At 33.5% G+C, this 16743-nt stretch overlaps 1 protein-coding gene across 2 annotated transcripts in view; it reads left to right on the forward strand.

Moving 5' to 3' along the window:
• The first annotated feature begins 320 nt into the window (after positions 1-320).
• Positions 321-16743, forward strand: part of LOC102801784 (TBC domain-containing protein kinase-like protein) — an 81011-nt gene continuing 64588 nt past the window's right edge. For both annotated transcript variants that reach the window (XM_085498135.1, XM_085498136.1), the window contains exons 1-9: positions 321-435; positions 4795-5017; positions 5523-5595; positions 6237-6351; positions 6945-7018; positions 7636-7921; positions 8173-8234; positions 12881-13029; positions 13569-13710. In XM_085498135.1, the coding sequence (XP_085354261.1) occupies positions 4825-5017; positions 5523-5595; positions 6237-6351; positions 6945-7018; positions 7636-7921; positions 8173-8234; positions 12881-13029; positions 13569-13710 (1094 nt within the window). In that variant the 5' untranslated portion in view covers positions 321-435; positions 4795-4824. The remainder of the gene's footprint in view (positions 436-4794; positions 5018-5522; positions 5596-6236; positions 6352-6944; positions 7019-7635; positions 7922-8172; positions 8235-12880; positions 13030-13568; positions 13711-16743) is intronic.

A 16743-nucleotide genomic window follows, 5' to 3' on the forward strand; every position in this document is an offset into this window, starting at 1 on the left:
TTTAAAAGTAAAGATAATAACGATAATAAAATTACTTTTAAATCATGTCGGCCCACCTGCTAATAGGTATTCGTGTAACACTCGCGGATAGACGGCACTATCTCCGTGAAACATCGCCACCAACGTCAACTCTTTGTCGTGCTTTCGTTTAATTGGCTTTCGTTTAATTGGGAGTGTTTAAAACATCATTTTTTGTTTTTTTAATTAAATTTCCTTACATAGAATAGTAAAAACGAAATCAAGTTTCATGTTTTCAACCATATAAGGTTAGGTATAGAAATTGTTAGTGTCATTCAAGGTATTACACGTGTAATTCATTCATTTTCAAAATGGCGTCATCCACAACAAAAAAGAGAAGAATAAGCCTTGTAACGAATTTGGCAATTTAATTCATGTTTGTACGTTTCAATGAACTAATGTGAGTTCTTTTTAAGGGTAAGTATCTCGTGAATATCTATTCGCTGTTCATCGGCTCTGTTCTTCGCTTTTTGTAACATACAACAGAACCGATACCAGGGGGCGGTACTCAGAGTGTACGAAAATGATATCATTTTTTTATACACAGGGAGGCCGACAATATCCCGATGTCTGATTAAATTTGTATTTATCTTTATGTCACGAGCGACTGTGGAACGTGTTTTATCAATCCAAATTTCGCTCACTCTGTTTTTCCTGGCAAAAGTACGGATTTCATGGTTCTTCTGATTATAAAAATGAAGGCAATGCCTCTGTTACTTTGAGACTGGCACATCATTAATACACATTACTATAATCACAGTCCCTGAGGGACTGTGCTTTAATCTAAACCTGAACTCCCTGTGGTCCTAAAATTGTTGTAACAAAGAATTTGAGAGAATTTGAATTCTATTCCTGGTTATCAGAATACAGTGAGCCTAATATGTGTAATCTAAGCATTGCCTTTACGATCAACATATTCTTGAATTATCCAATTTCAAAAATAGAAATTTTCGAAATCATGTCCATAAAACCTTAGAAAAGGTCTATGATAAAACCAAGTATGACCTTGTTGTTTTTGGTTTCCGTGTACACATTCTGTTACGAACTTCACTGAATAGTGCCACCATGTGTTCAAACAAAAAAATAAGTACTGGTATCATAATGAGATGAGATTTTTTTAGTAAAGATAAAGATGTCGGCACGGATCTAGAAGCCGTACCTACACACGAATTGGTGACGTCACAAAATACATGACCTTCAATCGGGGTCGTTTCCTCGGTATATACGAATTGGTATATACAAATTACAATAAAGATACTTAAGACATTACACATAAGGTAAAACAAATCATGTGACAATATAATGATAATAACGGTAATAAATCCTAGCTTAACAGTTGAACAGAACGATCATATAGTCAGTCGGGTGACGCTGAGGGTCACGCACTTGTTGCAAAATGGCCGTGTGGTTGAAACTGGGTCATGGCGTGACGGGCGAGGAAGACATCATTAAACACTCTCAAAATCACAATAAAACGGGGAAGTGGATGCATATTACCGCGTAGCGAACATGGGAAATAAAAAAACGCTCAATACAAACGACATGGGTTCGAATCACACGAGATACACACTCACCAGAACCGAAACAATCAGAAACGAGCAATCGTTTTGGCTTTTCCATTCAACTCATCGGAACACTGGAGTAGTTAGAAAAATGAACACCACTTAACGACCAACGTTGTGGCGTGGTACACAAGCGTGCCATCAAAATAAAACATAATTAGCTTGAAAAGACAGTGGGTTCGAGTCCCGCTCAGAGCTACCGTAAAAACGTAAATCAAATAAACTGAAATCTCTCAAACCGTAAACAAGTAAGCAAAGAACGTTGCGAAAAAATAATAAACCTCACAAAACTCCACCATACAAAACTGAATGAATAAATAATAAAATAACTTACGTCTTAAACTGGACGACGAGCAATTTGTTCAACAGTTTCCAGTCACAAGAGATAAACAAGACCCAAGTCAAGGTAAGTTTTGTTAAAGTGTCGATGGTGTTCCCTATATTACGAAAACAATTCACGCAACAGACTAATATCTTCTGTGGTATTGTGGAATTTATACTGTGTCTGCGGAATTGTTGATTGAGGGTTCGAAGCCAGCTGTTAACATTTTGTTAGAAAGTTTCACAATTAAATCAAATATCCAATGATACCAGTATATTTATTTCATTATTTTAACAACTTGCAATGGTGGAAGTTGGTCAAACACGAGTTCTTACACCTAAATAAGTATCAAATATTTATCCACACATTTATTCTCTCAATTTAACAACCTTGTAGAGGTGGAAATTAATTAAACAACAGGTATTTACTCACAAATATAATGGTCAATATTTGTCCATACATTCATTCTCTCAATTTATCAACTTGTAATGGTGTAAAATTATTAAATGAGAGTTGTCTACACCAAAATAAGTCTCAAATATTTGTCCACACATTTATTCTCTCAATTTAACAATTTGTAATTTATAGAAGTAAATTAAATGCGACTTTTCTACACCAAAATAAGTCTAAAATATTTGTCCACACATTTATTCTCTCAATTTAACAGCTTGTATTTGTGGGAATTAATCAAACGCGAGTTGTTTACACCAAAATAAGACTCAAATATTAGTCCATACATTTATTCTCTCAATTTAACAACTTGTAATGGTGTAAAATAATTAAACGAGAGCTGTCTACACCAAAATAAGTCTAAAATATTTGTCCGCACATTTATTCTCTCAATTTAACAACTTGTAATGGTGTAAAATAATTAAACGAGAGCTGTCTACACCAAAGTAAGTCTAAAATATTTGTCCGCACATTTATTCTCTCAATTTAACAACTTGTAATGGTGTAAAATAATTAAACGAGAGCTGTCTACACCAAAATAAGTCTAAAATATTTGTCCGCACATTTATTCTCTCAATTTAACAACTTGTAATGGTGTAAAATAATTAAACGAGAGGTGTCTACACCAAAATAAGTCTAAAATATTTGTCCGCACATTTATTCTCTCAATTTAACAACTTGTAATGGTGTAAAATAATTAAACAAGAGCTGTCTACACCAAAATAAGTCTAAAATATTTGTCCGCACACTTATTCTCTCAATTTAACAACTTGTAATTGTGGGAATTAATCAAACAAGAGCTGTCTACACCAAAATAAGTATTAAATATTTGTCCGCACATTCATTCTCTCAATTTAACAACTTGTAATTGTAGGAATTAATCAAACGAGAGCTGTCTACACCAAAATAAGTATAAAATATTTGTCCACACATTTATTCTTTTTATTTAACAGCCTGTAATTGTGGGAATTAATCAAACGTGAGTTGTTTACACCAAACTAAGTATTAAATATTTGTTGAGAAATTTATTCTCTCAATTTAACAACTTGTAATGGTGTAAAATAATTAAACGAGTTGTCTACACCAAAATTAATCTCAAATATTTGTCCACACATTTATTGTCACAATTTAACCACTTGTTAATAGTGGAAATTACTTAAACGCGACTTGTTTAATCAGTTGACATCAATGCAACTTACCCGCAGACAGTGCACAACAGAGTATCATTATTGAGCAAATATAAACAGGAACGTGTCTTGGCATTAGGTTTAGGGTCGGGTCAGGTATGGGCAACGGAATTATTAACAGGAACGTGTCTTGGCATTAGGGTTAGGATCAGGTCAGGTATGGACAACGCAAATGGCAAACACCCAATTGGCAAAATGTACACTAACGGGTTATGCCATGTATATAGTTTACACAAGTAAAAACACAAAATTGCCAATTTTTTGGACAATTGTAACTCAATAATAGAAATATGTTGTATTTCTATATATATACACACTATATACTCTTATCAAATGCAAACACAACCAGTCAGTCCATCGTGGTCTTGTGGGTCAGTTCTCTACATAGTAATCAGGAGGAGCCGGGTTCAATTTCCTTGCCTGCCCATCTTTTTCTCGCAAACACTATTTGGCAATAAAGCTAAATATGACAACAAATTATTTAATTTGCATGACTACCCACACAGCTCAGTTGATTTGTACTATGTCAGCAATGTGAGTGATCGCTGTATGTTCGAATCCAGTATGTTTAGTTAGATTTTTGAATGCTAGTGAAGACAGTGCTCCTATGAATAGGACTTAAATCCTATCTCTTGTGTGAAGACACTTGTGGTACAGTGGACAAGACAGTGCGCTGGGAACTCAAAGATTGCAAGTTCGAATCACGGATTGGACACTCCTACAAAAGACATGAAAGACGTTAAAAACATAAACAGCGGATTCAAAAACTGAAGTCAGAAAAACAGAACACAAGAATACTACCTCACATGGAAGCCAGTCGAAGTCGACGAAGAACGAACACAGTTGACAGCTGTAGGTCACGTGCAACAACAGACACGAGGAGCATGACTGCTCTCCAAATGGGTCCCTTCTTTTGTATTGACCCCCTAATGATTACTGATCCCCCTTTCTAACTCTAAAATAATATATCGCCCCTTTTAAAATGTATTGACCCACAAATTAATGAATATTCATGAGCACAGAAACTGCTACGTCATGAATAAATTAGCATAATTAAAAAAAAACTGCATAAAGTGTAGGTACGTCTTCTGGAGTTCTGCCAAGATGTCTGCCTATTATTAAAAAGGAAAAATTTCAATCGGTTTAATTGATTCAACAATTTCTTTCTTTGAAATATCTTCAATTCATGTTGCATATTACACACTTGTGCAGTAAGGTCACTTTACAGAGCTTACAGTTTTTATTGTATTTGCAGTTTTGTTCAAGGTTTCTGAATAAAAGTAAGATGCAAGCCCTAAATAAGGCAGAGTTAGGCGTTTCTTTATTCTTCGCTTCAACCTATGCTAATGACAAGTGTGGTGCTAATGGATTACCTCTAACGCCTAACTCCATTAAGATTTTGGGAAGGTTTCAAAAACTGAAGACCATCTCTCACCCAAGGCTCTGTCAATATGTGGATATGGTACGTGGGAAACACGGTAAGTGTATTTGCATATCAGTCTTAAGTAGTATAGCTTGGTACTGTAAAATACTTTATTTTCAATTGAAATTTTTTTTCGTTCATTTCTTTGAAGATGATTCACTGAAAATAAAAATCCAGCAAATATACCTATTTCTCTATATTTTACATCAAACATTCTAAAATCAGTGAAAATAAACTCCATACAAAACACCCCAAAAAAGTATTTTATAGCAAAAATTAATTCCAGCTAAAATAAAGTATTTTACAGTACCGTAAAATCTGTATTAGAAGCCGCATGCCCAATAGAAGTCGCACCCATTCTTTTTGAATTATTGTGAACCAAAAATTCATCATTTCTCATATGTGTAGATGCTGTAATAGAAACCGCAGCTTCTAATACAGATTTTACATAATATGAATTGGATGACTGGTCATTGTGAATTAGTCTGGGGCTGGTAATAACAATTTTAAAATGATTTTTGTTAACTCCTTACATCTTACATGTATTGGTGTGATGATAGAGAGACTAATGGTGGTACAGGAATACTACAATAGAAGTCTAGAATCAGAAAGACAAGCAGGCATCATACGAAGGTATTCTTGTAAACACTGATCATTCTTTACAAAAATTTGATGCCATGTACAAAATAACAACTTCCTGTTTGAACTGTATATGAATATATAGAACATAAGATACAGGTTGACTAATGGGAACATTACCAAACTTAATCTGGTGTATTTGGTCTATTCAAAATACCTTGACTTTCATATTGAGTGACTTAATTGTTTGAAAAGTTATCATTCAAATGAATCTGTGTGAGTTTTTATTTACCTGTTGACATCCAACAAAGCATAATTATTTTGCTTTCATGCTGTTGGAGATGCACTTTGAATACTTGTATGTGTGAGCACCGTTATCATGTTCTCTTAAAGTATGGTGGTCGTCCCGCAGCGCGTGTTTGAATTTCATGTAAATAAACAATGTATTTTACACGCGTTGTATACGTTGCTATGAGTCCCATATCGAACAGGACGCGGCACGACGACTGTCGCCCTTTAATATTGATTCATTCATGTCATCACTTTATTTGCTGATCAATTTCACCTTATGAGCATAGAATGTGTTGCTATCCCATAATTTTGTTCCTTATTACATGTATATGCCAATATGTATTTATTAGTCTTCTCTGAAAACTTGTTTATTTCTGATTCTTGTTTATTTTATTAATACCTAGTTGCAGTGAAATGCTACAGATAGCATATGAAATACTACAAGGCCTTAAATACATGAATAAACATAACATAGTTCATAGAACACTGTCTCCGTCTAATATATTCTTAGATCCAGAGGTAAGCACATACTCTAAGTATTTCTCCATTTATGAGAGAACATGGCTAACATGTAAAAATGCAGAAATTTTAAGTACTACAAATTTTTGATATTTTTCTAAGTGAAAGTTTTCATCAACACATTGTCTGATGAAAGTCTCTATGAACAGCCAAGGTTGTCTGACATTTTCTTGTGAACTGTGGTTACATATCACCATAGTTACATGTCCTTGCCTTATATATTATAGACATTCTTGTGTGACATCAGTTCTTTCATATACCCATAGTGTAATAACATACCATTCAAAGATGTGTATACCAAGTCGTCTTAATAATATATTCACACAAGTAATAAGTCCTGCCAACATGGCAATGATTCACCACCAGTTCCCTCTTTTCATCAAAAATTCACAAAATAGTCCCGTTTATAGTCTGCACTTTCCTTCAGAAGATTGGTAAAAAAATAGTTGAATTTTTTTTTACTACAAACTGAAAATTGACTGAAATTTTGTCTGTTGGCACCAAAGTTCTTTTCCAGAAATATTGAAGAATATAAGAAAAAAGTGCAGAAAAATTTAGACAAGAAATGAATACATTATTGTTTGTACTTGTAGGGCCATGTCAAGTTGTCTTCATTTGGTAGGTATTATATGACAGATGGAGGGGCTGATGTCACATTTCCAATTGGGTTAGTATTGATATCTCATATGTTTCATTTTAAAAGTAGTCATGTTATGATTATGTTATGATTCTTTTATTGTTATTTCTGTACACATTTTTGTATTTATATTTAAACATGTATTTCAATATTGATGTATCCCATATATCTCTTGGCATGTCTGAATCCATGGATTTATGGGGCTGGGGATATCTTTTACCTATTTGTTCCTTGACAAATCCATTGTACCCTAGTATGTTATATCCATATGTGACTTTTACCTATATATCTTGTATTTTTTACCCTGGAACCCCTGCAATGGATGGTTTTTAAGACTCTCCTGAACAGTGTAACAAGATTACTCCTACATGTGCAACATATATAAATTTGGTTGACCATGCAGGATTGTTTTATAGTTGAGTTTGTGTTGATCGTTTGACTTTACCTGTTTTCACTGGCTCTTTGACCGGCGTTCCACAGCAGTTCACATATATACATGTTACAGTGGTGCACGTCTTAGCTACATAGAATGTTCTGTGATGTAGCTCTGCTTCTGAGAATACTCTCAATTCTCAATTGAGTTTCAGTGAATACATTCTGATACAATGTGGAGAAGCTAAATCTCCATTCACTCATTCCTTTTGTAGCTACCCAAGATTCATGGCTCCTGAAGTGATTGGATTGGGGCCAGTGCAAATCACAGACTATCACATGCTAGCACCGATACCCTCCAACCAGAATATGTCTGGTCCCAAAGTAGACGTCTGGTCCTTGGGAATGATACTTCTGGAGCTTTATCTAGATCAGACTCTCTGGTCTTCTTATACATTGCCACAGACATTTGCAAAGATAATGTTTTTAGCCAAGCACAGTAAGGACGAGCACCCACTGGATGTGTTGATCAGAGAACACAATGCATTGAATAAACTACATGTAGGTATAGAGTTATGTAACATTAAGGGTTGACCATTGGAAACTCGGGGGAGGGGGCTACTGTGCAAATTTTTTCTTCATCATTTTTTTTGGAGCTACACATAGTTTTTACGATGAAGTGCTGTATGTAAATATGTGCTTTTGTTTATATAAATATATTTTTTATTCCTATTTGTTTTATGTTCAGACATTTTTTTTTTAAATTCCACCTTCAATTTGAACTTGAAAAATGTCATTTGTATATGTTTCAGAAAATGCCAGGAAATTTACAAACTTTAATCCGACATTGTTTGATTGTATCACCTCATAAAAGGTATGTATTAATTACATATTCCACAATTATTACATGTACTGCAAGTACTTGACACACCCTAGAATGTACTATGAACAGTTATATTTTTACTGCAAGTACTTGACACACCCTAGAATGTACTATGAACAGTTATATTTTTACTGCAAGTACTTTACACACCCTACAATGTACTATGAACAGTTATATTTTACTGCAAGTACTTGACACACCCTACAATGTACTATGAACAGTTATATTTTTACTGCTAGTACTTGACACACCCTAGAATGTACTATGAACAGTTATATTTTTACTGCAAGTACTTTACACAACCCAGAATGTACTATGAACAGTTATATTTTTACTGCAAGTACTTGACACACCCTAGAATGTACTATGAACAGTTATATTTTTACTGCAAGTACTTGACACACCCTAGAATGTACTATGAACAGTTATATTTTTACTGCAAGTACTTGACACACCCTAGAATGTACTATGAACAGTTATATTTTTACTGCAAGTACTTTACACACCCTAGAATGTACTATGAACAGTTATATTTTTACTGCAAGTACTTGACACACCCTAGAATGTACTATGAACAGTTATATTTTTACTGCAAGTACTTGACACACCCTAGAATGTACTATGAACAGTTATATTTTTACTGCAAGTACTTGACACACCCTAGAATGTACTATGAACAGTTATATTTTTACTGCAAGTACTTTACACACCCTAGAATGTACTATGAACAGTTATATTTTTACTGCAAGTACTTGACACACCCTAGAATGTACTATGAACAGTTATATTTTTACTGCAAGTACTTGACACACCCTAGAATGTACTATGAACAGTTATATTTTTACTGCAAGTACTTTACACACCCTAGAATGTACTATGAACAGTTATATTTTTACTGCAAGTACTTGACACACCCTAGAATGTACTATGAACAGTTATATTTTTACTGCAAGTACTTGACACACCCTAGAATGTACTATGAACAGTTATATTTTTACTGCAAGTACTTGACACACCCTAGAATGTACTATGAACAGTTATATTTTTACTGCAAGTACTTGACACACCCTAGAATGTACTATGAACAGTTATATTTTTACTGCAAATACTTGACACACTCTAGAATGTACTATGAACAGATATTTTTACTGCAAGTACTTTACACACCCTAGAATGTACTATGAACAGTTATATTTTTACTGCAAGTACTTGACACACCCTAGAATGTACTATGAACAGTTATATTTTTACTGCAAGTACTTGACACACCCTAGAATGTACTATGAACAGTTATATTTTTACTGCTAGTACTTGACACACCCTAGAATGTACTATGAACAGTTATATTTTTACTGCAAGTACTTGACACACTCTAGAATGTACTATGAACAGATATTTTTACTGCAAGTACTTTACACACCCTAGAATGTACTATGAACAGTTATATTTTTACTGCAAGTACTTGACACACCCTAGAATGTACTATGAACAGTTATATTTTTACTGCAAGTACTTGACACACCCTAGAATGTACTATGAACAGTTATATTTTTACTGCTAGTACTTGACACACCCTAGAATGTACTATGAACAGTTATATTTTTACTGCAAGTACTTGACACACCCTAGAATGTACTATGAACAGTTATATTTTTACTGCAAGTACTTGACACACCCTAGAATGTACTATGAACAGTTATATTTTTACTGCAAGTACTTGACACACCCTAGAATGTACTATGAACAGTTATATTTTTACTGCAAGTACTTGACACACCCTAGAATGTACTATGAACAGTTATATTTTTACTGCTAGTACTTGACACACCCTAGAATGTACTATGAACAGTTATATTTTCACTGCAAGTACTTGACACACCCTAGAATGTACTATGAACAGTTATATTTTTACTGCAAGTACTTGACACACCCTAGAATGTACTATGAACAGTTATATTTTTCCTGCAAGTACTTTACACACCCTAGAATGTACTATGAACAGTTATATTTTTACTGCAAGTACTTTACACACCCCAGAATGTACTATGAACAGTTATATTTTTACTGCAAGTACTTGACACACCCTAGAATGTACTATGAACAGTTATATTTTTACTGCAAGTACTTGACACACTCTAGAATGTACTATGAACAGTTATATTTTTACTGCAAGTACTTGACACACCCTAGAATGTACTATGAACAGTTATATTTTTACTGCAAGTACTTGACACACTCTAGAATGTACTATGAACAGTTATATTTTTACTGCAAGTACTTGACACACCCTAGAATGTACTATGAACAGTTATATTTTTACTGCAAGTACTTGACACACCCTAGAATGTACTATGAACAGTTATATTTTTACTGCAAGTACTTGACACACCCTAGAATGTACTATGAACAGTTATATTTTTACTGCAAGTACTTGACACACCCTAGAATGTACTATGAACAGTTATATTTTTACTGCAAGTACTTGACACACCCTAGAATGTACTATGAACAGTTATATTTTTACTGCAAGTACTTGACACACCCTAGAATGTACTATGAACAGTTATATTTTTACTGCAAGTACTTGACACACCCTAGAATGTACTATGAACAGTTATATTTTTACTGCAAGTACTTGACACACCCTAGAATGTACTATGAACAGTTATATTTTTACTGCAAGTACTTGACACACCCTAGAATGTACTATGAACAGTTATATTTTTACTGCAAGTACTTTACACACCCTAGAATGTACTATGAACAGTTATATTTTTACTGCAAGTACTTGACACACCCTAGAATGTACTATGAACAGTTATATTTTTACTGCAAGTATTTGACACACCCTAGAATGTACTATGAACAGTTATATTTTTACTGCAAGTACTTGACACACCCTAGAATGTACTATGAACAGTTATATTTTTACTGCAAGTACTTTACACACCCTAGAATGTACTATGAACAGTTATATTTTTACTGCTAGTACTTGACACACCCTAGAATGTACTCTGAACAGTTATATTTTTACTGCAAGTACTTGACACACCCTAGAATGTACTATGAACAGTTATATTTTTACTGCAAGTACTTGACACACCCTAGAATGTACTATGAACAGTTATATTTTTACTGCAAGTACTTGACACACCCTAGAATGTACTATGAACAGTTATATTTTTACTGCAAGTACTTTACACACCCTAGAATGTACTATGAACAGTTATATTTTTACTGCTAGTACTTGACACACCCTAGAATGTACTCTGAACAGTTATATTTTTACTGCAAGTACTTGACACACCCTAGAATGTACTATGAACAGTTATATTTTTACTGCAAGTACTTGACACACCCTAGAATGTACTATGAACAGTTATATTTTTACTGCAAGTACTTTACACACCCTAGAATGTACTATGAACAGTTATATTTTTACTGCTAGTACTTGACACACCCTAGAATGTACTATGAACAGTTATATTTTTACTGCAAGTACTTGACACACCCTAGAATGTACTATGAACAGTTATATTTTTACTGCAAGTACTTTACACACCCTAGAATGTACTATGAACAGTTATATTTTTACTGCTAGTACTTGACACACCCTAGAATGTACTCTGAACAGTTATATTTTTACTGCAAGTACTTGACACACCCTAGAATGTACTATGAACAGTTATATTTTTACTGCAAGTACTTGACACACCCTAGAATGTACTATGAACAGTTATATTTTTACTGCAAGTACTTGACACACCCTAGAATGTACTATGAACAGTTATATTTTTACTGCAAGTACTTGACACACCCTAGAATGTACTATGAACAGTTATATTTTTACTGCAAGTACTTTACACACCCTAGAATGTACTATGAACAGTTATATTTTTACTGCAAGTACTTTACACAACCCAGAATGTACTATGAACAGTTATATTTTTACTACAAGTACTTGACACACCCTAGAATGTACTATGAACAGTTATATTTTTACTGCAAGTACTTGACACACCCTAGAATGTACTATGAACAGTTATATTTTTACTGCAAGTACTTGACACACCCTAGAATGTACTATGAACAGTTATATTTTTACTGCAAGTACTTGACACACCCTAGAATGTACTATGAACAGTTATATTTTTACTGCAAGTACTTGACACACCCTAGAATGTACTATGAACAGTTATATTTTTACTGCAAGTACTTGACACACCCTAGAATGTACTATGAACAGTTATATTTTTACTGCAAGTACTTGACACACCCTAGAATGTACTATGAACAGTTATATTTTTACTGCAAGTACTTGACACACCCTAGAATGTACTATGAACAGTTATATTTTTACTGCAAGTACTTGACACACCCTAGAATGTACTATGAACAGTTATATTTTTACTGCAAGTACTTTACACACCCCAGAATGTACTATGAACAGTTATATTTTTACTGCAAGTACTTGACACACCCTAGAATGTACTATGAACAGTTATATTTTTACTGCTAGTAACTTTCACGATTTGATGATGTAACTCAATGTGAGTCCTCTATCAGGCAAAATCTGCCTGCACTGCACTGTAATGCCAATCTACATATTTAGAGTTCACTGTGTGTTTATTTACTAGACCAAGCACTGAGCAACTTTTACAACATGAAATATTCAATGAAATTGCTTTAAAAGAGACACCGTATGAGGAACCCATACCACTATTCTCAACTAAACTAAGATGTGAGAAATTAGAAATTCCAGGATATAATGACAACTCAGAAATGGGTAAGGATATTTTAGGTTTATTTAGGCCAGGCCAGGAAAGAAATCCTGGTTTCACTTACCCACCCCTTAAAAAATGTGGCCTGTACGTTTTCTCCAAGTAGAGTAATAACTTGTTTAAACAAAAGAAATTACATTTTGTTGTGTTAAGACGCAATATGAGTGGTTTTTCCCACCCCAAAAAAATAACAAATACCTAATCCTCATCTCATTTATTTTTGAAATTTGTATGCCATAGACCTTAGAATGAGGTCAATGGTTAATCTTACCTATTTTTTATACAGTATGTAATGACATTATAATTTCAACTTGCTGTAAAACCATTTATTTTCATTTAATTTCACTATTTTGAGCTAGTCCACTAGGTTTTAGATTCACGAATGTAGAATTATTGTTTTACATGGACTTAATTTAGTGGATTTTACTTCTCAATAAAAATAGCAAAATTAAAAACCAGTGAATAATTAATGTAATTACAATAATTGCTAAAATTGATAAGACACAATTGGATGACCAAATATTCCACTTTCTATTTGACGCAGATGATAAAGATGAAGATCATCTGGCAAACCGTAGTATAGATGAAGTGTACTACCTGTGGTGTTTAGCTGGTGGTGACTTAGAAGGTGAACTGAAAAAGAAAGGACTTATAACGACCCAACCTCCCATCTGTGCATTGCCAGAGTGAGTTGATATCAGCTTAGGTTGTAATATGATGTGACAAATCCATATTTGTATGATAAGAGACAAAATGATATGTACATAGATGGCAGAAGTTAATCAGTGACACTGTACATGTGATATACATGTGAAACTGTGCAAAATCCCTTCCACAGGTCACCCATGACCAAACTAAGAATTAGTGCTCATGTGTTAGGAATAGAAACTGGAAGACATAAAAACATTGACATTTCAAAAAGAAAATGTCAGTTTTGTCAATTAAACGAAATAGAAAATAAAGAGCACTTCCTTCTTAAATGCGGTCTCTATAAAAAAGAAAGAAATGAGCTTCTCAAAAATTTGATGCTACCGGTACCTCCAAAACTTCCTGACAAAGAAAAAATAGTTGCAATACTAAACAATGGTAGTAACAAATTAGCTCCTCAAATTGCTAAGTACATAGATGATTGTTTTAAAATCAGGGAGAACAACCTGAAAAAAGTACTACCAGCTGCCTCAAAATGAATAAAAACATTTACTTTCATTTATTATATTTTATTAATACCTTTGTTTTATACTCTTTTAATCTCATTTAATTTTTTTTTTCATTGCTATACCTTTATTGTATTCTTCAATCAAAGTCCCATAGAGGATACTATAACAATAAAGACAAGAGAACTGGTGATGGTTGTAGAACCATAACTGCCTCAGCTCAAAGATTGTTATGTAATACAGGGGAATGTAAAGGGAAATGTATTGTAGTATTACCTCTGTGTAATTTACAATATATCTGCATTAACCTTCACTATTAAGGACAATATGGGAGTAGAAGCAAGGCTACGCAAATTTTGCGAAATAGTAGTTAGTTAGAATTACCAGACATTGTGGGATATAAAGAAGTGGCCTATTAACTCATGAAACATACTCGCACATATCCATGCATGTCTGGTTTCACAATAGAAATAAAGTGTTATTGCTGTAAATAATTATGAACAATAAAAACTGAAATTTAGAAAAACTATGAACAAAAAATAATGAAAGTCTTTGATTTTCTGTACAGTTTCCAGGATATTATTAACCGAACCATAACATTTATAAAAAGCATAGTGCTGAGATTCACTTCGAGTATATCAGAAATATAATCTTACAATTGCATACGAGTCGTCAAAACGTACAGTTTGGTGACATAATTCAAATGTTGTATAGTTCAATATGCATACAACCACCCATATACTAGTACTTTTTGACAATAAACCCCTCTTTCACATTGTGCAAATACAAACAACTTGAAGACATTAAACCTTCCTGACAGTAACATGTAAGCGTTGTATAAACCCGAATGAAAAGTCTTGAGTCACGGCGAATACTTCGAGTAGCCCATTTAAAAATCTCTTCAATTATCCAAGGCCAATCACTAATGTGCGGGGTCATTTATTAAATAATATTAATTTTATTAACACTTGCACATTCCCCGGAGGGATTGGCAATGGCTACAAATGTTTAAGAAAGAATAAAAGGTTAAAAAAATTGAATAAATAAAATAAAATAAAAACATACATACAAAAAACTAAGCTAATACATTACTGTATATTAAGACTAAATTATTATACAATAAAAAGATAGAAAAAATGCAAAACTTAACTGGGAAAGAAAATTGTCACTGGGGTTGCTGTCATATTTCAGAACACTTCTTTAGGTACCTTGCTACAGGGAGTGTTAGACCACTGTTGTTTAGCAAGACTATGAATTGTGTCTTTGATGACAAATTTTGGTTTTTGCCATTTCAAATAAGACATTTCTATCGGGGGTATAACTTTTGCATGACATCATTAGGTGATACTCATCTTCTACTTGATTCTGATCACAAAGGATACATAATCTAGCAAGGGGTATTCCGTTATATCTGTCAGTCTCAGTTTTCATGTTATGGTCACTGAGGCGGAATTATTTAAATTTTCGCGCATCTCAATATTTTGCAGGGTAATAAGGTAGGTTTCAAAAGCAAATTTGTTTTTTAATTCTCTGTATGTTCTTAATTTATTTATATTTAATTTTGTTTTGATTGATTGTCGTTTTGTAATTCACTTTTTCAAGTTGATATAAATGATGTTTGTATATTTTTTTTAATTTGTCCTAATTGCCTTGCTGTTAGAATTTCATTGTTGTCAACCAGGTTAGACAGGTTGATGTTATTCAAAAGGGAGTCTACCATTTACTATTAATTTCTTAATATTAATAATTTACTATTAAACTTGAAAACATTGTAATATTATTACTTCTACACCAGGTGACACCAATTAAAACCAACATCAATTTATAACTACTGTGGCCAATGTCATTGAAATTTGCTCTTCCATAAAGCAGCAGTTTCCCTCTTCTAATAATCAAAACTACCTGTGATACCCTGAAGAAGTATGTCCATTGTTTCACAACAACGACTGTCAATTTCTCAAGATAAACGTCCATGGATTGTTTTGTTTACTGGAAGGAAATGTCCATTACTTGAATTAATTTCCATTGCACAAAAAAGCAGCAAATACTGTTACTGAAGCACAGAATTGGCATGATTTTTTTCCCCGGCCATTCACGCAAACTGCAAACCAAGACTTTTACCACATCCATAGTTGTTGACAGCCGATGGATGATGATGGATTTATTGTGACGTATTTTGACCCCCGGATTCTGACCTTGCATTCTTGCCACATTTACTGCCTTTTCATACCCGTTCAATTTCCTTTCATTATTTCATCCAGATTCCATGATATTTTATATTTAAAATCAACCTTTATTTCACAGTCACTCTTGTTTTCACTTTTCTAAAATTATCTTACTGATGAAAAGACTGTTCACTCCCATCATGCAATCTCCCATAGTACTTCCGCAGATACAGTGGCGATTGCCAACATATCTACAAATAACCTTGCTCTCAGGAGCTGAGGAATGATTATTATTATTACATTAGGTGTACATGTGATGTACATGTAGTGTACATGAGATATACATTAGGTGTACATGTTGTGTACATGTGATATACATGTGGTATACATGTGGTGTACA

This window comes from Saccoglossus kowalevskii, chromosome 4 (assembly GCF_978046115.1).
Source record: "Saccoglossus kowalevskii chromosome 4, keSacKowa6.1, whole genome shotgun sequence".
Lineage (NCBI taxonomy): Eukaryota > Metazoa > Hemichordata > Enteropneusta > Harrimaniidae > Saccoglossus > Saccoglossus kowalevskii.